The 27,322-nt window shown below is 40.6% G+C and overlaps 1 protein-coding gene across 1 annotated transcript in view; it reads left to right on the forward strand.

The window, feature by feature from the left end:
- LOC121529249 (trinucleotide repeat-containing gene 6C protein-like) overlaps positions 1–27,322 on the forward strand; it is an 86,575-nt gene that overhangs the window by 43,940 nt on the left and 15,313 nt on the right. The window contains 9 exon segments of the mRNA XM_041817024.1: positions 9,086–11,581; positions 20,379–20,573; positions 22,098–22,264; positions 22,384–22,461; positions 23,175–23,393; positions 25,410–25,559; positions 25,887–26,006; positions 26,326–26,409; positions 26,543–26,786. Coding sequence (XP_041672958.1) covers positions 9,086–11,581; positions 20,379–20,573; positions 22,098–22,264; positions 22,384–22,461; positions 23,175–23,393; positions 25,410–25,559; positions 25,887–26,006; positions 26,326–26,409; positions 26,543–26,786 — 3,753 coding nt within the window.

The raw sequence follows: 27,322 nt of genomic DNA on the forward strand, positions 1-27,322 counted from the left end.
ATATACAGTATTAACTAAGGCTGACCACACTAGACTAACAGTCAAAGCTTAAACAATTTTAAAAATGTGGAAAACCACAGACTTAGGGAAAGTTTCAAGCAACACTTATTTAATAATCCACTAGACAACTCGACCAGACTGCTAAACCACATACCTGCTGTCTGTAGTTACAGTCTCACAGGGAAAACTTCCCACACATGGATCTCACAGAAACTTGCTTGATCAAACGTAACTAGGGATGGGTATTGAAATCACACGTTCAATACCTATGGAATGAAATATGACACGGATCTGGACGCCTTATTTTGGTGTCCTGGGGGTGGGGTTAACTCCCCACATGACATCATGAGGGGAAAAAATTGAGAACAGCTTGTTTCAGCACACATGTTCTGAAAGGTGGGGAAAGAGAGGGGAGGAGGAAGGGTTTCTTTTTGGGTAATTGAGGGGATTGTGGCCCGGGGTGCATATTTTTGTTGGAAAAGCCTGAAAAAGTGTATTTTGCATTATATGTCCCCTTTAAGTCTTAAGTGTTACACAAACATCAAAATTGAATCAATTAAAGGAAAAGTGAAGGGCCCTTTTGGGTCAGGTCCCCGAATAAGACTAAAATGAACCCTTTTTCTAAATAAAACTCATCTAAACTAAAAAAACTAGCAGCAAAAACTAAATTAAAACAAAAACTAATGAAGAATCCAAAACTATTAAAACCTTGATCCACAGAGCTTAGAACTGAGACCCGACCCGTTACCTGGGATCAACCCTATTTAATACCAGACTCCACTCAGACCTAACCTTGCATAGCAGATGGATACGCCCGTTTCCTTGTTTCTCACTGGCGAATCTATCTTGCAAAGCTCCCGTCTGAACAGTTTGGGCCCGGTTAGAAAGTGACAGGACCAATCGGTGACAAGGGGCAGTACTTTCTGGCGCGGCGGAGTTGTGATGTAAGCAAGCAGTGAGAAGCCGGTGTAAATATGGTGGAAGAGATTAGCGTGGATGCTGCTGAAGTGCCAGTTTTATCAGAACTTGACGACATTTCTTCTTTAAAAGAAGAACAAAGAACACCAGTGAGTTGTTTTCTTATCAAAAGCAACAAAAATCGTGTACTGACATGTCTACAGTGGCCATGATTCATGTTGTGCAGTTCCTTATGGAATTTAGTCCCCGGTAGGGGCGCAGCTCGTTAGCAGCTACGTCACGTGTTTTGTAGCTCTGATTGGCCCTTAAAGATATGATAGAACGTTCATCCAATCACTCTCATAGTTTTTTTCAAAGGCTCTGCCCTTTCCCAAACGCTGTGTATGATAGGTTTTCCAGATAGATGTGTGAAACAAATCCATCTGGCATGCAAGGTTAGCCCAGACCCATGAATAAAAGAGAACAACAACCTGACCTGGCCCAGCCCAGCCTGAGATTGAGCACAGCATGCAGGCTACATGCAGCCATCTCTTGATTTATGAATAAAAAATTCAGCAGCAGCACTACTATCTGACTACATTTTTTTTTGTATTTTACTCGTGCCCGTGAAATTTAATAGCCACATTTTCTACCCGTTGCTGAACATTTTCTAGCAGGACTCTATTGCTACCCTCATCAGAGATGCAGGATGATGGTTGCATGAACAGGAGGGATGCACAAGTGGATATCTGTCACTAGCAGTGGTGACTATATATAAATCTAAAAAGTAAGCATGGTCAGCAAATATACTGGAGAGACCTTTTTAAATACCTGGATGGTCCACCCAAGTGTGGGAAACACCATTTGTCATTAATTTAATTATCAATATCAAAGAGTACCAAAATTAAAAAAAAAAACTTTAAATTTTTGGAGATAATTTGAAACCAAAGCTGCTGCAAGCAAAACTGAGAAAGCAGCTGTGGTCCAACTTAAATCCCCTGGTGGATTTTTTTTTTTGACTCAGAAAGTTGCACAGAAGGTAAACTGACAGAGGACGTTACATTGGCAGCAATTCAGTGCTTGTATTTGTACACGGATTGCAGGAATTTGCTTGCAATTTTTGTCAGAGGTTGAAAGAGTACAGGACTATTGTTCTCAAGTAGAAGTAAATTTAGTTTGGTTAAAATACTAAGTAAACGTAAGTAATTAAGTAACGTAAGTAACGTAACTAAGTAAAAGTACTTTTTAAAAACTTTACTCAAGTAAAAGTAAGAAGTCATTCAAAGTTTACTCTCAGTACTGAGTATCTACTTATAATGCCTTAGGGGGTTGTACAGCTAAATATGATGGTTCCTTAATGTGCAATAACAACAAGAGAACATGAAACCTATGGGCCTAGGTCTTTGGTTTTTGCTTCCATAGAATAGAAACCAGTACAACCATAATTTGAGTTTCTTAAGTATTGGTCTAAAGTTTTTAGACTGACATCGTGACAACCGTACAGCTGGTCCATCCGACCAGTAATCATTCATTTGATGCAGCCTCCAAAATGTTATTAGCTCCTTTTAGTTTAAAAAGGAAAACCAATCATTGTGTGTGTTTGTGATTGTCATATACAGATGTAGCACATTCCCCAGTATGAAGTTTCTGTGTGTTTTTGTGTGTGTGTCTATCAGAGGTCGTTCATCTGGCTGGCAGCGTGCATTGTCAGCTCCGTACCATCCAGTCTCTCTGCCCCTCTGGGACTTCATTAAGCCTGGATCAGTCCAGCTGAGGCCCTTACAGTCCTGCTAGATTACTTCCACCATCCATCTCTCAAAATCCATCTCTGTCCTTCATTTTCTGTCGTTGCTGTCTGTTTCCGTTCGTCGTCGATTTCCCGGTGCTCTCTGTGAGGAGGCTATAGGAAAGTGTCAACAAAAGGGAAGGCTGGAGCATTGAGTGTTTTTCTTTCTGACTGCCATTATATGTAGATGCTGTGTCTGCATAGTGCCCATGTTAACACAAAGGAGCGAGTGGCTGTGCAGCAGCATGCCATGACCTCAACGCATGTTCAGTCCTCAGAGCGGAGCAGCACTGCAGACTGAAGCTCTGTTATAAAGGGTCTCTGTTCTCCACCAAACATTGACTTATTGTGTTGTTGCGTGGGCGCTGGGATCATTTGTAAACAATACCAGCCTTGATCCAGGGGCTGCGGTCTTTTTTTTTTTTTTTTTTTTTTTTACTTTTGCCCTTGTTCTCCTCTGTCTTTCTGCTGTTACTCCGGTGTAATGTTTGAGACCAGATCATCAGCCTCTAATGTTGCACGGTTATCTACGAGATAGGGTTGACCTGATATTAGAATTGTAATCCTTAAAATTCTTGTTTTTTGTGACCAAAATTTGCAGGCAAACTTGTGAAAATAGTTTAAAATGCACAATTACTTTGGTGACAATTAATTGCCAAAACAGTAACAATTAACTTGGGCATTTTTTGGGTTGGTGTTGCTTTGCAATCTTTGATAGATGTAGTCTGTTTCCACACACCTTTTTTGGGAAATAAATGTACTTTATTAAAGCTTTGGTACTTTTTGATGTTCCTGATTTAAGTTTCAAAACGTGGTATCAAAAAAGTAATTAAAAAAGTGTAGAAACCAAGCAATGCACATGTTGTGAAAATCAGGGCCAATACTGATACAGAAGTTTGAAAAACAATTAAGCCAAATGCAGTTTCTAATACCAGTGTATTTTCATCACATCTTCTGGTTTAACTCTCCCAAAAAGTCCATGAAACTCATTTTAAAGAGACTTTTGTTATCCTCTCTCTTTGATTTTTCATGTGTCTTGTACCGTAGGAGCACCAGAATGCAATATTTTTTATTTAAAAAATCTAATTGGTCAAAAAATATCAGAAATCTGGGTCTCAATTTCTTAGTGAAAAGTTGATGGTGGATCCTGAGGCTTGACCAGTTACAGTCATGGATGAAAGTATTGGCACCCCTGGAATTTTTCCAGAAAATACACCATTTCTCCCAGAAATTGTTGCAGTTACAAATGTTGTGTTATACATGTGTTTATTGCCTTTATGTGCATTGGAGCAACACAAAAAAAATATGAAGAAAAAAGACAAATTTACATAATTTTACACGAAACTCAAAAAATGGGCCAGACAAAATTATTGGCACCCTCAACTTAATATTAATACTTAATATTTGGTTGCACACCCTTGGCAAAAAAAATTACTGAAATCAATCACTTCCTATAACCATCAGCAAGCTACTTACATCTCTCAACTGGATTTTTGGACCACTCTTCTTTTGCAAACTGCTCCAGGTCTCTCAGATTTGAAGGGTGCTTCTTGCAACAGCAGTATTAAGATCTCTCCATAGGTGTTCAGTGGTATTTAGATCTGGACTCATTGCTCACTTCAGAACTCTCCAGTGCTTTGTCTCCAACCATTTCTTGCTTGGTGCTTTTTGAGGTATGTTTGGGGTCATTGTCCTGCTGGAACACCCATGACCTCTGATGCAGACCCAGCTTTCTGACACTAGGCCCTACATTCCGGCCCAAAATCTTTTGATAGTCTCCAGATTTCATGATTTCTTTCACACAGTCAAGCCACCCGGTACCAGAGGCAACAAAACAACCCCAAAACATCCTTGAACCTCCACCATGTTTGACTGTAGGTACTGTGTTCTTTTCTTTTTTGTAGGGCCTCATTCCATTTTCTGTAAACAGTAGAATGATGTGCTTTTCCATAATGCTCTACCTTAGTCTCATCTGTCCACAAAATGTTCTCCCAGAAGGATTGAGGCTTACTCGGGTACATTTTTGCAAACTCCAGTCTGGCTTTTTTATGTCTCTTTGTCAGCAGTGGGGTTCTCCTCGGTCTCTTGCCATAGTGCTTCATCTCATTCAGATTACGACGTATGGTCCGAGCTGACACTTGTGCACCCTGAGTCTGCAGACAGCCTGAATTTGTTTGGAAGTTGACTGAGGATGTTTATCCACCATTCCAACTATCCTGCGTTGCATTCTTTTGCCATTCGTTCTCTTCTGTCCACGTCCAGGGAGATTATTCACAGTGCCATGGTTATAAACTTCTTGATTATATTACGCACAGTGGACAAAGGAATTTCAGGATCTCTGGAGATGGTCTTGTAACCTTGACATTGTTTATATTTTTCCACAATTTTGCTTCCTCAGACGATTCTTGGCTCTTCTTTCTCTTCTCCATGCTTGGTGTGACACACACAGGCACACAACACAAAGGTTGAGTCAACTTTTATACATTCTAACTGGCTTCAGGTGTGATTTCTAGATTGCCAGCACCTGTTACTGCCAGAGGTGGGTTTAAATGAGCATCACATGCTTGAAATAAAATGATTTACCCACAGTTTTAAAAGGGTGCCAACAACTTTGTCTGGCCCATTTTTTGAGTTTTGTGTAAAATTATGTTGATTTTATCTTTCTTCCTCTGATTTTTTGTGTTGCTCCAATTCACATAAAAAAGTAAACTACTGTATTTTCCGGACTATAAGTTGCTCCGGAGTATAAGTCGCATCAGTCAAAAAATGCGTCATGAAGAGGAAAAAAACATATAAGTCGCACTGGACTATAAGTCGCATTTATTTAGAAACTGACACACTGTTGTCCGTGCTCTGATAGAGAGGCAGTTGCGTTGCATAAAGCAGTAACACCAAGAAGGCCTGCCTGCAAAGTCATTTATATTCCTCTCCTTGGCAACTACCAGGGCGTGGAGATGTAACTGCACCATTGACAAGCCTCTCCCGGCAGCATGTTGTTCAAGCACCCATCTGTGGACTCGTTCCTCCAGCTCTGGCCATCTTCCTTACAGCCCGCGATTAGCTTTCTTTGTTTTCTTCATTGCAGTAAGAGTAACCTCTGCTTTTTGGCAGTCCCTCACAAGTTTCTCACTCACTCTTAACTCGCTCGATTACCGTTTTCGTTCATTTCTTCAGTGGTACAGGAGCATATAGTGTGTAGTTGTCACAAGCCTAGAGTGCCCTCTCGCGGCTGTAGACGGTAATGTTTACTCCTTGTGCATGTCAGTCAGTATGAATTAACATTAAAAAACATGTTCAATTATATATATTTTGATATATAAGTCACACCTGACTATAAGTCGCAGGACCAGCCAAACTAAGAAAAACGTGCGACTTATAGTCCGGAAAATACGGTATTTACGGTGCCGTTTTTCCCTCCCTGCGATAGGGTTAGGGTTGCTCCAGTGTAGCAGCAATATTACAGTGATGCACCGTTTCTACTCTGTAGAGGTTGCAGAGCATCATGTTGTTGGGAATTTGATTATGTTTAAAGTATTCCTAAACATTAGATGAGTGTAAGGGAGGATTTTTACATCAACGTGCTTGCCTTCGGCAGAGCTGTCCTTCTGGAACTTTGTCCCATCTCCACGCAGGATCCAAGCTAGAGTGACCATCGGGTTCTTGGTCACCTCCTCTAGGAGCCCCTACTCCCCGAATTGCTCAGTTTGGCTGGAGTTCTGGTTGTGCCAAGCTTCTTCCATTTGAGAATCATGGATGCCACTATGCTCTTGGGAACCTTCAGTGCAGCAGAAATGTTTTTGTGTCCTTCCCCAGATCTGTGCCTGTCAACAATCCTGTCTCTGAGCTCTGCAGGCAGTTCCTATGACCTCATAGCTTGATTTTTGCTCTGATATGCATTTGCTGCTTCTATAGAGAGGTGTGAAATTTTCAAAATCATGTCCAATCAAATTAACTTACACACATGGTCTATTTTTGACAACAGGTCTGTAGAAACCAAATGATATTGATACCTGTTTGCATCATAATGGGTGCCAAGGACTTGTGTTTATATCTGAGGTATCAGTTTCTTGTTTAAAATAACCAAAAATTGCAGTCAAACTCCATCATACAGTTTCATAAATACAAAGTAAATGTTTGTATTTGTGCAGTTAAGACAGAACAGAAGACTTTGACAACAATTTTGACAGATTCATTCTTCTTCTAAAAGAAGTATTTAATAAGGAAGATTGCATTATTTCAATCATTGAAAAGTGTTAAATACAGAAAATATTGGCAGCCTCAGTCTAAGAGTGTTGTCATGTTGTATACTTGAACACTGCCATAACAGTACCCCTAAAATTGGCAGTTTACTTTTGAATGCTTGGCCCTGCTGCTTACTGTATAATGAAGACATTCACAGCATGAAGACATGGAATTAGACCAAAACAAACATTTGTCATCATGTGTGGTCTGATGACGTGCCTGTGCATACATAAACTCATGCATGTGTGAAAAAATAGTCATTCCAGCACTGTGGGTGCAGCAGGCTTTTTGTGGCTTTCTATTCTGCTCTCCCTCATCTGCCACCGCTATTCAATAGGCTTTCCATTGTGGGCTGGCTGTGCTAATTGCAGATGGAGTGGTCTTGGCTAAATATTTAGTGACAGTTTTGAAAGGTTGAAAGCTGTGAGGGGAGGGGGGGGGCGGTTTTGTTTTGTTTTTCCTCATGCCTCATGAGTGCATAATGAAAGTCTCCGGGCTTTATCATTCAGCTGTAAACCAAGCCAGGCCACCATCAATACCGCTCCCCTGTCTTTCCAATACTCCCATCCCCTCCCCCAACCCGACTTCTTTCAGTGCTTTTCCAGAGAGGGAGAGTATCCTCCGTCAGGATAGGAATAGAGCACGATATAAATAAAGCCAGAGGGAGGCAATAGATAGAAGAGGAGAGACCCAGCCAGAGCAGTGATGGTGGGAGGGACTGTGCATGAAGGGTGAGGAAGGAAGGGAGGGGGGGGGTGTCTTATGCCGCGCAAGAGCTGTGCAACTTCTTGGCAGCATTTCAGAAACGAGCCTCTGAAGCTTGGCGAGCCGAGCAGACATATTGAGACAAGGATGGTTGCTGCGTCGCACAAAACCTAGCTCTTTACAGGATGGTTGGGAGGCACCTCTCCACAGGTATTTCACTTCAGTGTTTCACCTCTTCCCTTTCTCTTTGGGGTTCCCTGTTTCTCTCTCTCGCTGCCTCATCTGCGTTGTTTTGGTGGTTTGTTTTTACTCACTGTGGATGAGCAGGGAGCACTTTCGAATGTTAAAGCGACAGTGCATCGCCAGCATGCAGTGTTGAGTTCTGAGATTCGTGTGTATTTTTTTGTTGAGTGAGACGTGCATGCTTTTACAGCAGGAGCTACAAACGGTAGCTCAGAGCCTTTTTGGCTGTAGTTCAGGACTGAGAAAATGGCGGTCCTGCACTTCTCAGTAGAGTGACGCTACAGAACGACAGCACTGTGTGTGTCAGAAACACAGTGCCCTCTTTCCCCTGCCTTACTCTCTTACTGCCTCCACTCTCTCTTTTGGTTGCATTCAACTAAGCTCAAAGCAGCGACTGGTACACAAATGCTGTCACCTCCCAGAAGCAGTGGTGGCAGTGTGTTTGCATGCAAAGTGCACATGCATGTGGTGGAACATGTAAACACTGGACCACTGCAGCAGAAATTAGGCAGTTAGTTGGCAGCAGGTTGATGAATGCAGCAGTCATGATGTGCAGTTGGGCTTGATTTGTAAGCAACATGATCGTCAAGGGAGCCAACGTCTCTCACTCCACAGGGATGCAAGTTAAACAAGCCTCTAATGTGGTTCACAACCACAACTACTACAAAGAGGCTGTTCTTGGTTATATTTATGGATCTAAACCTTAACTTTTTACATTTTTTTTAAACAAACACAGGGAAATCCATCAATCTGTAAATATCCATATGAATTATGACTATAAAAATCTCCATAGATGTCCAAAGTGTTGATAATATTTCAAAACAGCCGTCGTTTTTATTTTTGCAATGTTTGGGTCTGAGGATTCAAATGAAACAAATCACCTTTGTTGTAGTACTTTTGTCAAGGTAAAGCAGAACTTCTCGTCTGCAGCTTTAATGTGGATATTTTCTTCTCTTACCGAGGTTTTGTCAATCACAGTTTACATGTTTTTGTGTAAGAAAGTATGTTCCTTTTTAGTGTAAGCAGCATATGTTCATTAGTAAAGCATTCTGTGAATTGTATGTATGCACAAGCAAACATCTTATAAGCTTCCATGGTGTTCAAATTCCTCTGAAAAATGTGTGGGAGGGAGGACGTCCACAATTTTTAGCTCTATTTCCTCATGATCAAGCTTATGCTCATGTCATGTTCTCTCTCTTTCCTCTCATGCAGAACTGCCCCCACAGAGTGGCCAGGGAGCCCAGTATGAGAATCCCCTCTGGGGACACCTGCCAGCCAACAGGAGTGCCACAAGTGCTGCATCTTCCACCAATCTCAGTGGCTGGGATCAATTGATCATTGACCAGAAGGACACAGAGGCTTGGCCTTCTATTACCCTCAGCCAGAGCCAGGCCCCTCCAGGAGGATGCCCTTTGGACACTGACCCTGGTCGCCTGACCAGCAGCAGCAGCAGCAGTAGTACTAGTAGTAGTTGTAGTACAGTGATTATGGCCACAGGGGCTAATAGCCAGACTGGCCACTTCCCTGCCAACCAACTTAGCAGCAAGGCCAACAGTGGGCCCAGCCCTGCCAGTCATACTGGAACCAGCATGCTCTCCAGCCAAGTTGCAGCCAGTCGCAGCTGGGGCTCTGGGCCTGGACCCTCCCATTGCCCTCCTCAGTCCTCAGTAGGGAGTGAAGGGAAGAGTGACAACCCAGTGGGGGGAGGAGGCAGCAGGGGCTGGGGCTCTTCTTCCTCATCTTCCACCAACAACTTTAACTTGAACCTAAACCCTTCAGCCAACCCTTCAGCCTGGCCTGTGCTAGGGCACGATGGGGGCGGCACAGGGGGAGGCAGCTCAGGGGGAGCCAACACCATTTCAACTCCTCAACCCACACCCAATCTCTGTAATCCATCTGGCCCCCCACCAGCCCAGACCAGCACTTGTACTGGAGCCAACACTAACAGCAACTCCTCTGTGATTGGCAGCGCCTGGGGTAGCATGATGGCCTCTGACTCCTCAGAGCCTCACTCCTCCCCATCCACGAATGTGTCTTTCAGTTCAGAACCTCAGAACCTTAAAACTGATGGACCAAATCACACTAATAAACAGGAACCCCCCAGCCCTATCCGCAGCCTGCCTGGCTGGGGTAGTGCACCTGTAGGATTAAGTCCCATGGGCCAGCCCTCATTGGGGGGCCCACAGGTCAATGGAGAAGAAGGTAGCTCAGTATGGGGTAACAGTGATGACTCAAAAGCATCTTCATCGAAGGAGGCTTCTGGCTGGGACTCTGGCTGGGGCGATGGAGGTAGTGGAGCAGGAAACTCTGGAGGCTGGGGGGACCAGCCTGGGAGATGTTGGGGAAAGCAGCACACTGAAGAGACTCAGGGGGGCTGGGATGCCCCCAGCTCTCCTCCCCAGGATGCACAGGGTAGTCCCTGGAGCAGAGCTGTAAGCACAGCTGGTGCCAGTGAAGGGAGCAGTGACAGCATGGAAGGACATCCCCGGCAAAGAGAGCGTTCAAGCAGAGCGGCTCCTCTGCTGCCCGCTCAGGATCTGGACCCCAGGGTTTTGTGTAACACTGGCTGGGGACAGACCCCTGTTCGTCAACATACCTCCTGGGACATGGATGATACTAAAGGCAAGAATGAAGGCTCTGAATCATGGGGCTCCGGCCCTAGCACCCCAAGTGACACCCAAGGGCCCTCCAACACTAGCATGGGCCCCTCACAGAGGACTGACCCTGGGAGCAAAACTGATGTGCCTGGTTCTCAGGGAGCTTCAGGTTGGGGTGGAGGCATATCAGCATCCAGCCAGCCCAGCTCTGGTTGGGGAGAGCAACCCAACAGCATTAAACCCCAGAGTGGCCCCAGTGGTTGGGGGACTCCTCCAACAGCAGGCCCCCCAACCGGTATGGCCAAGAATGGGGGACAGGCCTGGGGAGAGGAGAAGTCTACTGGATGGGATGATCCTCAAATCAAGACAGCATCCCAGGGCTGGGGAGATCAGCCCAAATCGTCTCACAGCTGGGGCAGCAGTGGAGGGAGCAATAATTCAGGGGACTGGAGAGAAGCAGAAGAGAGCAAGAAGAGTCCCACCAACCCGGGGTGGGATGGGGAAGCAGGAGGCTTGAAGGAAAACCCTCGGGGTTGGGGAATGTCTTCTTCAGGACCTGGGATGTCTGGAGCCGGAGGGAACGGGGGCTGGGGTGAGCCAGTCTGTCAGCGCCCCAGTGGTCCTCCCCAAGGTTGGGGGAGCAAGCCCCAGGATGGGCCCAGTGGAAGTAGCGGAGGAGGAAGCATGGGCTCTTGGGGTGGCTCAGGCTCTGTGAAGCAGGGCAGTGGCTGGGCTGGAAACAAGCAGGAATCCTCAACTGAGCCCACCGGCTGGGAGGAGCCCTCTCCGCCCTCAATCCGCCGTAAGATGGAGATAGATGACGGGACTTCAGCTTGGGGCGATCCCGGTACCTACAACAAAGCAGTCAACCTTTGGGACAGGAACAATCCAGGAATGTCCCAGGCCAAAGTCCCTCCTGGAGGCAATAACCCCCTTGGCTCCAACAACAACCACCCCCCTTCTCACAATCACAACTATCACGGGCCATCTGCACCTTTACAGAACCACAACCAGAACTCCCAAAACCAAGGGCCAACCAGTGGACCTATGGATCCTGTTGTACCACACCAGTCTGGACCATCCCACAATCGGGGTCCCCTGATAAGTCAAGGTAAGACAGCGCTAAAATCTGATAAGGATGGGTGATGTGAACTGAAAATTATACCTTGATTATTTTGTTTTCTGAATCAAAGAGTTTTTTTTTTTAATAGAATAAACCAAAATTATAGATTTCTTATTTGATTCTAAATCAATCTATATTGATACCAAGGCAACAAAAGCAGAAGTCCTGGAACCCAATAGTTGATGATATGTTGTTTTTAATCAGCCAAAAATTACCAACTCCTAAGCACTGTCTGATCAAAATAAAATATTGGCAACATTTCTTTTTTGTTGTTTTTGAAAATGTCTTAACTTTAAATGCTATTTCCTTTAAAATGATCAAATCTGTTATTTTACTGATCAGTGGTATCAAAAAAATGTGTCAACTCAGTGATCTTTAGTCAGCTTTCTATCTTCTTTGCAAGTCTATCCACTTTTCCATATGTTTTAAACATATTTGTGCTATATGATTATATGCAAGTTTGCCTGCAATATTTGATAACTCAAAATAAAACTATTCTGGGTTCTTAGGACTTCTTTTTTTCTCCCTGTGGTACCCATCTGCTTTCAGTATCATTTGATTTTAAGCAAGAATATCAATGCTCCTTAAATGACTGATAATTCCCCATTTAGGCTCCCCATTAGATTCCTAAACACTGTCTTAGTGGAATAACCCATCTGCAACATTTACGTACTCTCTTGAAAACCATGTGTCTCAAAATGATAAAATGATCAGTGGTATCAACATGTATAGAAACTTAATGATATTTAGTTGTATTTTTAAAACATAAGATGTAGCACTGTTTAAATTGCACAGATTTGTTTGCAACAATTGGAAAAGTGAGGGAAACCCTCATCAGTTCTACCCTCTTTTTTTACCCAATACACCAGATACATTGATTTATTTATCCATAGCATTGGATGCATTTTCACATACATTTGGACAACAGCCCATATACGGTGTTTTGGAAGGGCAAAACCTTTCACAAAGATCTCAAAGGTGGATTGGACAAATATTCTATATATCACATTCATTATAGGCCAATCAAAGCAACCAAACATATGATTTAGTAGGCTGGCACCTAGGAGTAAACTACATATTGCGAGCTCAACAAGAAGCTGTTATCATTGTTCACTATCAGTGGAGCCAGTTGGCGAATTTAACTCTTGCTGAAGTCAGTTAGAAGAAGAGCAAAATCAAGAACCCATTTGTTGCAGTTGTTTTATATTCTTTTAATTAAAAAAAATCCATTTCTGATGAAACTTCTACTTTAGTTGCATCCACACTCAGGCTTCACCTGAAGCTATTGTTTACAGACTTGCAGTCGCTTCATCTAAACCACTCCCATAGCAACCATCTTTCTGTTTCCTTAAATGACACTGATTGGTCCAGTCATTTATAGAAAGGAAACAGTTGTACCAGCTTGCAGCTTTGGAAGGTATGCTGCTCCTGCAGCCTGGAATCTGCTGCAGAAGACTTTGTGTCTTGAGGAGCTGGTCTCTTTGAATCTTTGTCAAAGTAGATTGAAGGCATTGGAGGAAGATGCATCAGGTTGTAGATATTTTTGAATAATGTCTTTGTGCTCTGTGACTTCAGATCGATCTGTGTTTGTAACTGTGCTGCTGTAGGACACTTGTAAATGAGATTCTTGATCTTAATGAGGCTTTCCTGGTTAAATAAATTTAGATGAAATAAACAAAGATGAGTCTGCCAGATGACAGCAATGAAAACCATGCAATCCATCATCTTTAACAGGTTACTAGCTTTTTCAAGTGTTTCAAATGTAAGATTTGGACAGTATGCAAGAGTTGGCCTGCAATTTTTGATCATTTTAAACCATTGATTTGATTTTACCAGTGATTAGGGATGCATTATATTTACAGCTTTATTAGCTTTTAAAGGGAAATATCAGTATCAGCAGGTATGAGAATGTCTGCTGATATTTATAATCAATATTTTGGCTATAAAATAAGTAAATATTGGCCTTACAAATAAATAAGTTAGTGGAGTTTTAGGCTGGACCAACAGATCCACATCACCTAAAGTCCTTTTCTTATTTCCTTTCACTTTAAAGTCTGTTTTAAGGACTGAAATATGTTAATTTGGCCATATACTCAAACTTTAAATTGTGTGTTTTAAGGGATGAAGTTTTTGGTCTGAGCATTTAAAATGCTCAGAACATTTAAATGAACATTTAAATATTGATATCAGTATTGACTGAATCCCTACCAATAATATAAATGCTCCTTAAATAAACATTTCAAACAAACTGAATAATCTTATAACTAGGGGTGTGACGAGACACTTGTCTCACGAGACGAGACGAGACAAGATTTGGGCCCACAAGACACGAGACGAGATTTGACACTTTTTTTTTTATTTTGGAAAGAAAAACATGCGTGGATAATATGTCCTTTATACAACTGAAAGTCATAATTGCAATGCATTCAGGTCTATTAAAAATGTTTGAATTAAGTACTGAATAGGCTATTAATGCCTCCAAACAGTATGTTTTGTCTAACTTTGACTCAAACTGTACAATTTAATGCTCTTCAGATCAAACCTTTCATTTTAACAGTCTACAAAATCTTTAATTTACTGCACTATGCACTCATTGCTACAATTACAATAATTATTTTTAATATTATACTTAATTATATATAATAACAGCATTTAGCTAGATTATTTAAAAGTACTTTAAGCACTGTTTACAACAGACTGAGCTATAAAGAACTGCATCAGTAAAATCAAACTATTTTTCATCCTCTTTAAGGACATCCATATTTTAAACATTCAACATAAATCTTTAAGTAACAAGTTGTAATTTAAAGAAATAGATGATTGTATCGCTTTGTGGTCTTTTTCTCATATGAGCTTTAACAGTGTTGGACACAACGCACAGATGAGCGTGTATGATAATGTGTGTGTGTTGGTGAGTGAGTGTGTGTCTCTGTCTGCTGTCATACAACAAACAGGGCGCGTTTAACTGAAGCTCTAACTTCGCTTTTTGGAGCTAACAATGGACTCTATGGCACTCAAACAGAGTTTGTTTTGCTAAGTTTGCCGCTGCAGTATGCAGACCCGTTACATTACACATGTTAAGCTTCTGACTGATGATACGCACAGCCAACAGCTGATGGATGTGTGACTGATGGACGGTGAGACGAGAAGGAGATATGTCAACTGAGTCAAAGTTACAAAGTCACAAAAACCGGCACTATGAGCGAGTCTGCACACATACACCAACTAATTAAATGCTGTTTTCTTCTCATGGAGACTGCAAAGGCTTTCACCAGCAGCATTTCATCAATTCACACCATTATGATGATGCATAGGCAGATCATGTGCGACCCAAGTAGCACGTGGGGGGGGGGGGGGGGTGTCAACTTAATGGATACCGGATCAGCTCCTTTTCCACATTTGCTCCCTCACCAACAGTTTTAAAGTGCCCAGGGCATGTTTGTGGTCTTTTATAACTTCCAGTTTGGTATTGTTTTCTGTCAGGAGAGCTGCTGTTCCAAGTGTCTGCGCAATATTGATCTTGTGAGATAGAGAAATGAGACGAGAAATCTTGTATCGTTTTAATCTTGCGTGATCTCGTGGCACGAGATCTCGTCACACCCCTACTCATTACTATTTGTAATCTTTAAACTGGGCGTTAGGCCTGGCCTTATCCTAAAATCTTGATTTATTGCCCAGTTTTTATGCCGATTTTGCGCAATTTCTGCTGCTCAGGTTTAGCACATTCACCACACTTAGACTAAGAAGAAATCTTACTGTAAACCTTCAGATTTTCAGGGGTTTGATCCCAGATTCCTAACTCAAGGTGAACTTGGAGTTTTCTTGGATTCAACTTGAGATTTTTCTTTTTTCTCTATTATTTTTCCCATTCTTCAAAGCAAAGGTGTCAAACATGAAAGCTGGCCTATTATTTAGCACAGTGCTTCGTTAAGCTCCAATCTGTTGATCCACTTAAAGGTAAAACTTGACCTAGTTTGTCCTCTTTGGATTTACATCTAATTCACTATCCAAATGAGCTAAGCAGCGCCGCCCTGTCCTTCCATGAGGCTCCTCAGATTTCACAACACTGGACCCTTCTGTGCGGGTAACCCTGGCAACCTCTCACGGGTACTCAAGGGAAGCACAAGAATGCTGTTTACAAAGTGCCTTGTGAAAATAGCGATTCACCACAAACTGTTTGAGACGGATCGGAAGTGTGTGATTATATGGGAGCCACCATCTGTCAGTAGTTGAAGGGAGGGAGGTGGAGCAAGCTCTGAGGAGCTGGGAGGGGGGTAGACGCCCCCTGCTGTCCCTCACTTGACCCTGCACACTGACACCACATTGGATCCGTTCGTCTACAGATCTGGGCTGGGTGGCATGTTGAGTTTTTATGATAAATCATTGCACTTTCAATCAAGATATAGAGTGAGACAGTAAAGTTTATATTTATACATTTTATGATGCCTTAAAATAGCATTAGACATTTCTTTTGACTCTATCTGGCTTTTAATGAGTGCTGTGTTGAATGAAATGACAGAGGAAAAAGATGCCTGGCCTAATGCCCAGATTGTTGACAACAGTATGCTTAATGATGACATAAAATAACCTGTTTTGAAATGTTTGTTCAAGACAAAGATCTATTTTTTATTTAATATAAGGAGCATTTATTCATGAGTAAAAATCAAATTATATTGATACCATGTCAACAAAGTCCTAAAAACTCAATATAGGGAATTTATTCATTTCAAATTATTAAAAAATTTGCAGGTAAACTCCTGCACGTTGTCTAAATTGCACAAAGATGCAGAAAAACTTGGGAAAGTAGGTGTAACAATAGAAACATAAGGGCTTCTGTTGCTTCTTGGCAGTATGGCTTTAAGATAAAAATGTGGCTTAAGATCTTTACATTTCTGTACTTTTGATAATTGAAAAATTTAGGGTTTCATCGTTTTGAAACACATGGTATAAAGAAAATCTAAACAACCATGATGCATGGAAATGTTGCCAACATATTTGTGCAATTTACACTGTGTTGTCTTTCCTTTGGTTGACTATCTGGCTGAACAACATTAAATTTCAGTTGTTTTTTTATCGTTAAAATCATTGACGTTTTATCATTTTGAAACACATTATTTCTGAGTGTACAAAATGTAAACAATCAAGATATACAGAAATGTTGCCAGTGATTTTGTGAAATTTAGACTTGGTTGAAAATATGGCTGAAGCTCATGAATTCACTTAAATTTCTATATATAAATCAGGGAGATTAGTTTGAAATACAAGGCATTCAAGGAAAAATAAATTTCTAATGACCATGATACACAGATATGTTGCCAACATATTTGTGCAATTAACACAGTGCTCTCACTCTCTTTTGGATTAAAAAATGGCAGAAGTGCAATGAATTTCTGTTCTTTTTGAGCATTAAAATCATGCAAGTTTTATCATTTTGAAACACATGGTAATCAAGAGTATAAAAGTTTAAACAACCATGATACATTGAAATATTGACAACATTTTTGTGCAATTCAGACCATGCTCTCTCTCCCTCTTGGTTGAAAGTATGGCAGAAAAATATTGAGAAATGGTCTAAATTGTTCAAATATGTAGGAAACACTTGGAAAAGTTGGGGGAACAATACAGAAGTAAGGGTTTCCATTGCACCTTGCCAGTTTTGTGCACTTCTTTAAATGTTGCCAACATTTTGTGCAGTTAAGATAGTGCTTTCTCTCTTTTGATTGAAAAATATGGCTGAAGATCTTTACATTTCTGTACTTTCTTATTGAAAAATTTTGGGTTTTATCATTTTGAAACACATGCTATAACGAAAATTTAAACAACCATGATACATGAATATGTTGCCAACTTAATTGTGCAAGTTAAACTGTGTTGTCTCTCCTTTGGTTGACTATTTGGATGAAAAACACTAAATTTCAGTTGTTTTTTATTGTTAAAATCATTGATGTTCTATCATTTTTAACAACCATGAAACAAAGATATGTTGCCAACATTATTTGGTGCAATTAACACAGTGCTCTCACTCTCTTTTGGTTAAAAAAAATTGCAGAAACCCAATAAATTTCTGTACTTTTTGACCATTGAAATCATTAAGGTTTTATCATTTTGAAATGCATGGTTTTCAAGAGTGTACAAAATTTAAACAACCACGATACATTGAAATATTTCAATTTAGACTGCGCTCTATCTCTTTCGGTTGAAAGTAAGCCGAAAAATATTGGTCTAAATTGAATGAAAAATGGTCTAAATTGTTCAAATACGTGGGGAACACTTGGTTGTCATGGAGGTTTTATCATTTTGAAACACATGGTATTCAAGAGTGTAGAAAATTTAAACAACCATGATATATACAAATGTTGACAACATTTTTGTGCAGTTTAGACTGTGATCTTGCTCTCTTTTGGTTGAAAATTCAGCATAACAAATAGGTAAACAAAAACGTATCTTATTCATGTTGAAACATATGAAGTCATTCCCCTTTTTGACCCTGTGTGCCACAGTGTAGCTCAGATCAGTGAAACACTTTGGCCTCTTGGCTGATTGGGTTATAATTCTGGAACTGCCTTCCTGATCTGGCCTCTCCCTGGAGAGAGCTAAGCTGAGCTTGGCACTGCCACCGGCCCACAGACAGCACCAGGTCCCTCATGCCAAGAGGGACCAGGCAGTGCCAAATCTTAAATGGGCATCTTCTCTGTGTGTCAGCCACCCTGCTAAGCAAGCCCAGGTTTCTGCACGAGTGGAACTTCACACCCAAGGGAGAAGGATAAACAGGGTGACGACGAGCACCAGGGGCTAGCTTAGACTTAAAGCTCCATTTATGTCAACAAATATAAAAGTAGTAGTTGTAGCCCAGATGATTAGACTCATAGCAATTAAAGCTATAAAATGATAAAACTATTTAAATAAATTAAATTCAATAAAATAAAACAAACTGAAATTAATACAGATGCCTTTTAATTGTTGATAAAAGCAAATCAGATCATCAAGGAGAAGATGGAGAATTTATTACCAGATAATGGCATTAAATGGATTTGACACAATGACTACTTATATATGCTAATACCACATTCATTTGCTGGAGAGTAGATGTCACAGAAAGCAATCAACAGCCTGCAGCTGAACTAACTTTTTCAGTTTCTTTAAGCCAGACAGCAATCAGAAGTTGCTTTTTAGGCATTTAGGAAAGAAAAGAGAGATCCTGGTGTTTAGTCTTAAGAGTTTTCTTTGTCAGAAAACACCAACACCAATTTTTCTTTTTTTTTTTTTTTTTTTTAACCAGCCACTCGTTTTAACGAGCAGTATGATTTAATGAGGGTTTTACTTTAGGCTTATAGTATTCATGTTAAAGGGTATTTAATAACAGAGAGAGTTGGTGCATAAATGATCCAAACTTTCACTCTTTTTTTTTTCTTTTTTTTTTTTTTTTTACTAATATGTCCTGTATTCAACCATGCAAAAGTTTTCTGTGCTTGTAACAGAGGCACTGTAAATTCATAAGCATTTTCCAGCATCATAAGCAAACTTGCTGGAACCAAAAACATTTTTGTGCAGTTTTGCAGTCTGAAACTAAAATGTAGGCTTTGTTTAACTACTAACAAGCCAAACATTTGTTCAAACACCCTTTTAGTAGATATAACAGATGAAGTGAAGAGCTGCTCTCATGTGATCCTGAGTCAAACCGTCCCAGTAGCAGCTCTGAAACAGGGAGGAGGAGGTGGTGGTTTTTGGTCTGTGAGCATGTAGATCAGAGAGAAGAAGCAGAAAAAGGGGGTTTTATTTATGCCATGTACCGCAAACAAAATCTCTGTTAAGGGCTTTTTTTGAGTAAATTAACCCAACACTACTCAAAATACCCACATTTGGCTGCTGGTGGGTGCTAATTTCCCACCCTGCAGTTGACCAAAAGTACCAAAAAAGAACCACAACTTTAGAAAATTGCATCTATTTTAGAATAGAGTTGTGTAGCAGAGGAATGAATCATACTAGAATTGCAGGAAACTCCTGCACATCATGTAAATTGCACAAATACATTGGCAACATTAACAAGAAAGAACCTCATACTGGGTCTGCATCACAGTTTTGAATCCCGGTGTTGTAAAAACCCTAGAAGATAATACTACACATGTCCAGAACAACAGTTAAGATAAATTATTCCACTTTCTCTACAGTGAGCATTAAAATCAACTAACCTCACAGGAGCCTCAATGTACAGACAAATTTATAAACAAAAGAGAAGTATGAACTGTTCTCGAGTAGTTAAAAAGTTAGCACAAAGTCATTAAAACAAAACCCTCCTTCTTAAATGAAATTTGTGAAGATAATTTTGTCTAAAACTGTGTGCTTTTCTTCAAAAGAGCTTGATTCAGCTAGGTAGAGCTGCTTCAGGTCACGCGCTGTGAAGCGCCCCGGAAGTATTTTCATGCATCCTTAAAGCAGCAGATTTTGTAACTGTCTCACACAATCTATTTCCCCTCAAATTAGCTTAACAAATTTCATCAGTAAACTGAATAACTGTAATAAAGAAGTGCATTTCTGTCTCAGGCTGAAAAGTTTTTCTTTGCTGTAAAACTACAAGCATCAGTTTCAAAATTACTGCTGGCTTTATCAGTTCTATAAAGTTATGCACTTCTGCTTAAACCTTTTATTTCCCTGTTTCTCATGAAAAAATAAAAAAAGACTCAGCTGAGACAAAGCACTGTAGGACTTACTCCCTTATTTAAGATGTTGATATTTGTTGAGTTGATTATTTTTAATTGCGTATTTATATTCTTCTTGTGTCCTCCAGGTTGGGGAGAGCTCCCCAGCTCCCACACTAAATCAGAGAGCTCGTGGGGAGAACCTGCACCCGCTCCAGTCAGTGTGGACAACGGGACGTCTGCCTGGGGCAAACCTACGGGCAGCTGTGGAGGCTGGGGGGACAACAACCCTGACAGCTACGGCAGGGGCAACCCGGCGATGATATCTGCATCTTGCAAACCTGGTAAAGATATTTGACCTGATATTGTCACAGTGTGTTAGTTAGTCATAGCAGTGTGGCTCTGCTGCTGAAAAAAGTTGGATATTTCTCCTCTGGTGTGCCAAGGACATCAGTATAATAGAAGGGACCCCAGTGTGAAGCAAACTATACCCAGAAATCTACACTGCCCTCTAGTGGCCATTTAGTATACAGATCTTGTCTTTTTAGCACAATACAGCAAAAGAAAATATTGGAATATAAATAAAATATGAATAGAATAAGATAAGGGCAGAGTTTGGAAGAAATAAGCAACATTTAAAAGCCAGAATTAAAGAAATAAAGCAGTAAGTACAAAAAGTGAAATACTGAACAACAGTATTGCTGCATGAGGAGTGCTGTGAACCACATTTTTTGGAAAGGTGAGTTCAGTTTGAGCCATTATCCACAAATGGAGAAAACTTGGGACAGTGGTGAACCTTCCGAGGAGTACCAAAGTGACTCCCAAATGTGCATGGGCAACTCATCCACAAGGTCCTAAAAGAACCTAGAACATTTAAGTACTCAAGGCCTCATTTGACTCAGTTAAGGTCAGTACTCAATTCAACAATAAATAAAGAGCACAAAGGCTCATCTCACATTTGACTAAAATCATCCTGATGATCCACAAGATAGTTGGGAAAATGTTCTGTGGACTGACTGGACAAAAGTTGAGCTTTTTGGAAGGTATGTGTCCCATTACATGAGGAGTAAAACTAATACAGCATCTCATACCAAGAACATAGTGTGATGGTCTGGGGACCTGGACGACTTGCATAATTGATGGAACCATGGATTCTGCTCTCTACTGCAAAATCCTGATGGAGAATGTCTGACCATCATCTCATGACCTAAAGCAAAAGCACACTTGGGGTTATGCAGCTAGACAAAGATCCCACCTACACCAGCAAGTCCACCTTTTAATGGCTTTGGAGTGGCCTAGTCAAAGTCTGGACTTAAATCCATTTGAGATGCAAGGGCAGGACCTTAAACAGGTTGTTCATGCTGGAAAACTCTCCAGTGTGGCTGAATTAAAACAATTCTGCAAAGAGGAGTGATGTGAAAGACTCATTGACAGTAATCACAAATGCTTGCTCACTTGCAGCTGTTGCCTCCAAGAGTGAAGCAACCAGTTTTTAGATTTTGTTTACATTTTCCTTAACTTCTAACTGACTCAGGAGCAAAGGCAAATCTGAATGAATGCATTATTTTCATTCAAACCGTCTGGAACAAGTGACACATTTTGTTAAAAATACTCAAACATTCAAGGTTAAACTGCAGTCCTCTTGGCTGCAATGAGTGAAAATATGTCCCATTATTTTTGGGAACTATTCAGCTGAACACATCTGAGCCTTACTTTAGAATATGATATCGAACCCAGTATTTTAAACTTTCCTTGTGGCTGTAACTTAAAAAATACCTTAACATGAAGACTGATATCAAAGTTAATCATTAAAGCCTTATGTCCAATAGCTGCTTTGTTTAAATCTCCTCATGTGATATGCTTTCCAGCCCCCAAACCTATGCAAGATGGATGGGGAGGTGGAGGTGAAGAGCTGAACCTGTCGGGGGGTCAGTGGGATGCTGAGGACGGAGACATGTGGAACAGCACTGCCTCCCAGGAAAGCAACTCCTCCTGCAACTCCTGGGGCAATGCATCGAAAAAAGCCCCACAGAAGGTACAAAACAAGGCTCATTTCATACTTTATAGTCCCGCAGATCTTCAGAAACAACTTGATTTTACATTTTCACTACAAGAATATAATTAATAATCATTGTATATCCTCATACTTTTCAGGTTAAAGTTCCAGTGAAGCAAGAAGATGCCTGGATCATGAACCGTCTCATCAAACAGCTCACAGATATGGGCTTCCCTGTGAGTCTGATGACACTAACTCCCTTCCAGTTAATGTTATAATTAACACACTTTTTTATATAATTTTGAGTTTTATTGGTGATTATCCTGACAAATATTTAAAAAATACTCTATAGTATTTGGAAATGCCTGTCAAAAATATAAAGTTATGTGTATTTTATAAGACAAAACAATCCAAAAACTAAGATTTTTTTTTTAGATTTTGTGCAATATATTGGTTCTTTGGAATGCTTTAAAGTTAAAAGGAGGTTTTGATGGGTATTAATGTAGACTCATTTATTGAATTTATGCTACAGTAACTTGATTGATTCATTATTGAATGAATAGAGAATTGATCTCTAGTAGTTTTAACATCAGTTTGAGTTTTTTCTTTGGAGCATTCATGTTGTGTTGTTGTCTTAGTCAAGAATTTGGGTTTTGACTGAAGATTAGACAAAAAATCAGAGGCTCAAAGAAAGAAGTAACCTGCACTTATGTAATTTAATTTAGGGGACTTCCATAGCTTTCAAAATTTGGTTGGCAAATTGCCGTAAAACTTATAAAGAGATACTGAAAAGTTAAAGTTGTCTGTAGTTCCAGCAGTGGTTGTTATTAAAGACGAAGCTGACTCACAAAACCAGCAGCCTAAATCTACTTATCCAAACCTTTAGATTGTCCATACCCTGCTCTTTTGCTTTGATTTGTCCTGACCTTTCTACTGTTTCAATCTCCAGAGGGACCCAGCAGAGGAGGCTCTGAAGAGCAACAATATGAACCTGGACCAGGCCATGAGCGCCCTGCTGGAGAAAAAGACGGAGCTAGACAAGCGAGGCATGGGGATAACCGGCCATGACTACAACAACGGGCTCATCAACAAGCCCATGAGCTGCCCTCGGCCTCCGCTTCTTTCCAAAGATCCCTCAGCAGACCCCCGCTTGCCCTTCATGGATAAGGTAATTAGGTCATTCATACAAAGTTTAAATACACAGTAAGTGAAATAGTTTTAATGCTGGCTTAATGAATATTAAACTGGTGTGCTTTATTGGTAAGAAAGATAATCGATGATTCATTTTTGTAAAAGGCTGAGTTATAGAACACCCAAAAGCTCTTTGGACTTGGGTGCACTGTTGTTTCAAACCTTGTGTTTGTTATTTTAGATGTCTGTTTCTTGTTTTCTTGAAAACAGTAATTACGGTTAGGGTTTGCTGTAATGTTTTTGTCAAATCAGTGCTTTCCACTCACTTTAGGAATAAAACTTTATCATTATTTGACTTTATGTGTGAGGCCTCTAATGTTTTCAAAATCAGTGTAGTAGGGCTGTCAGACAATAAAATACTCAACCACTCCAATTAGTTTTAATTTCATGTTTGAATTGTTAGTATTTTATAAGTATTTTTATACCCATACTGACAGTGTAAATCAGTTTTTCTCAGGGTGTTAACTAGTTACTCAAATATACACTTTAACACTGTTATACGTTAGGAAATATGCAGGAGTGCATGTACAAAATGACTCACTGTCGTCTAATGATAATATGACAACATTTTCACTTTTCAGGAATGCATGTTTTGATGTTTTTAGTCATGCTTTTACTTTGTAATTTGTACTATCGTTAGCAAAGGCAGGGGTTCTCAACCTTGGGGTTGGGACCCCCTTGGGGGTCGCAGGACACCAAGAGGGGGTCGCAAGATGCTCTAAAAAAACAAAGAATATTTTCTAAATTACACTGTTGCCACTTTAATTTAACTTTTAAATTTTGACCAATTTTTGCCACTTAAAACCCATTTTTCCCATTTCAAACCCTTTCCAACACTTTTTCTGCCTGTCTTTGCCACTTTTTAACCAATTCTTGCCACTTTACTCCTATTGTTGCCTCTGTTGACCACTATTAACCACTTTTCGCCACATTTTAGGCCCATTTCAACCACATTTCACTATTTGATATGCCCATTTTTGCCAGTTTCTGGCTATTTCTGCCTCATTGAACGCTTTTTCGCCAGTTTTTATCCATTTTTCATCCCATTTCACCAAATTTTCCATTCAGTTTTGCCAATTTAAAGTCAATTCGGCCACTTCTTAATTCACCTTACCACCATCTATTCCCATTTTTGCTACTTTAACCAATTTTTGCAAACTTTTGCTTATTTTTTTGCCAATTGTATCACATTGTTGTTACTTCTAACCAATTTCTGCTACTTCTAAAATCCAATTTTACCACCTTTTCCACCATTTTTTGCCATTATTCACCTATTCTAGCCATTTTTAACCCATTTTATTTATTTATTTTTTTATCAAAAGGGCTTTAAACCCATTTTTAAGAATGTTATCTACCACACAAATGAATAAAACATATACTTGCTTCTTTGGTAAGAGTGGTTATTTTTTATAGATTAAAGCTCTCCCCTAAATCCCCCCTTAAGGGTGGCCTTGTCTGCACATGACTATTCTAGATTGTTCATGGTTGTGTTCAACCACCTTCAGGTACAATGGGGGTCCCCAGTCTCTTGCACCTTTATTTTGGGGGTCATGGACTGAAAAGGTTGAGAACCACAAAGCAACGGATACTTAACTTCCCATTCAGAAAAAAAACTGCTTTAATTTTGAAAGAAAATAAACTTCTGATGGGCAGTGCCTGTGGGAGAAAAAGGGGATGCTACATACAAAGTGAATAAAAATATCTAAAATGAATGTAAAATGATTGGTAACCCAAGTTGCAGATAGTGTTTGACTTTTAAATGAGCCCAAATGAAAAGGAGCAGTGCTGGACTTATTTTCCATCACTGTGAGAGCAGGGAGATGCTCTGGTGAGTAACATCCAGCTGCTGCCTGGCTTAATGCATTGAAAGAAATTGAGTGCTTTCATTTAGGACCTTAACCCGTCACATTTAATGCATAAAAGCTGACCCTCTCTGTGTACATTTTAACATAGACCTGGGTGCAGATGTTGACTTCCTCTCTTCTTCCTTCAGCAGATGCAGAGTGGAATGTTTGGCGGTGGTGGAGCAGCACAAGCCCGGGCCATGCAGCAGCCTCAGCCGCCTCCTCAGCCGCCAGTGCCGCCTCTCAGTTCCTCTCAGCCTAGTCTACGTGCTCAAGTGCCTCAGTTTCTCTCCCCTCAGGTACACAAACACATAAACACACCAGCATCCATCTCTGGCTTACTACTCTTAAAGATCTGAGAGAATTTTTAATGAAAAACATTTAGCATTCAGACAACAGTCTGAAGAAGCATTCCTACTAAGACTTACTCATTTATTATGCATCAATTCAGACCTATTTGAACTATATATACTGTATGTGAGTGTCAATAAAGAGGCAGATTTTTTTTGCTACTTTGACCTAATAAATCAGGCTGCTTTGGGATGTCTGGTTCACATAGATCTGAAATACTTGCTCTTTATTACATTTGAGTGTTTTGTAAGTGTGCTGATTTTTTTTCCCCACAGGTTCAAGCACAGCTCTTACAGTTTGCAGCAAAAAACATTGGTCTGAATCCTGCACTTTTAACCTCACCAATAAACCCTCAACATATGACCCTTCTGAATCAACTTTACCAGCTGCAACTGGTGAGTAGCATTTAGGCTGCAAATGGCAAATATATAGAATGCCAAACAGACTAAAACAAAATGCAGTGCTTTTGTTTGGTCTATTCAATATACATGTTAGCCATTTTACTAAACAATGCCTCTTGTATTGTTTGCTGTAAAATCCGGCCAAATATAAACCTCAAAACGACCAAATGCATTTGTATTTAGACCATTATTTTCTCTTTAATACATGCAGTATTTGCAGATAAAGCCATTTGTCAATTGTGTTTTTGCATTTGTGGGTACTGTTGAACTGAGACTGTATTGTAAATGATGCATTCATGTTCCTGATACACAGGCATACCAGCGTTTACAAATTCAGCAGCAGATGTTGCAGGCGCAACGTAACGTTTCTGGCCCCATTCGACAACAAGAGCAGCAAGTGAGTTATCCTCTCAGTCATTAGTTTGCACCTCTTTTGATTCCACATTTATGAAGCTGATGAAAGCCAATAAATAATCTTAGCTGTTATAGATAAGAGCTGAACTATGTGTCCTTTTTTGATGTTATTCCAGGTTGCACGTACAATCAACAACATGCAGCAGCAGATCCAGCAGCACCAGCGTCAGCTGGCCCAGGCTCTGCTGATGAAGCAGCAGCAACAACAGCAGCCACCCCCGTCCCACTCTGGCCTTCATCCTGGCGGGGCTAAATCCACCCTGGATTCATTTCCAGGTCACCCCCAGGCTCCAGGCCTCCCTGACCTGCAGACCAAAGAGCCGCAGTCATCTCCAAACACCTACAGCCCCTACTCTCTCTGTGAGTGCCTCTAACTTCTCTTTTAATCAAGGCTGTCAGAATGGCAGAAACTTGGGGACTTTTTTAATACCACATGTGTTAAATCTATAAAACCCAACCTGGGTTCTGGGCCTGCCTGAGGGTGAGTGCAGAAGATCTCAGGGGGAGTGAAAGGTCCTGTCTGCACTGAGATTGTCAAAGTAGATTTGCATCTATTATTTGAAACCATGAAAAAGCCCCAACTAGATTGTCTATGTGTAAGTCTTATGGTAAAAATTAGCATGTAGGCTTTTTTGTGGACAATTTCTCACTCAAAATTTATGGTCCTTTTCGGCTGCAAGGTGTGTGTGTTTCTCGTTAGGACCCAGGGTTGGGGGCTCAGTTTTTCTTAGATGCATGTGAGGGGAGCATGCATGAAAAAGACAAGGAAAAACTGTTTTAAATGAAAGATTCTCCATAATTAATGACTGATAGAATAGAAATGTGCCAAACCTTAAAATAAAGAGCAGACTCTCTGTCATATTTTAACCAAAGCTTCAACAAGATAATGGGAGAGA

Source organism: Cheilinus undulatus, linkage group 21, assembly GCF_018320785.1.
Source record: "Cheilinus undulatus linkage group 21, ASM1832078v1, whole genome shotgun sequence".
In the NCBI taxonomy this organism is placed as follows: Eukaryota; Metazoa; Chordata; class Actinopteri; order Labriformes; family Labridae; genus Cheilinus; species Cheilinus undulatus.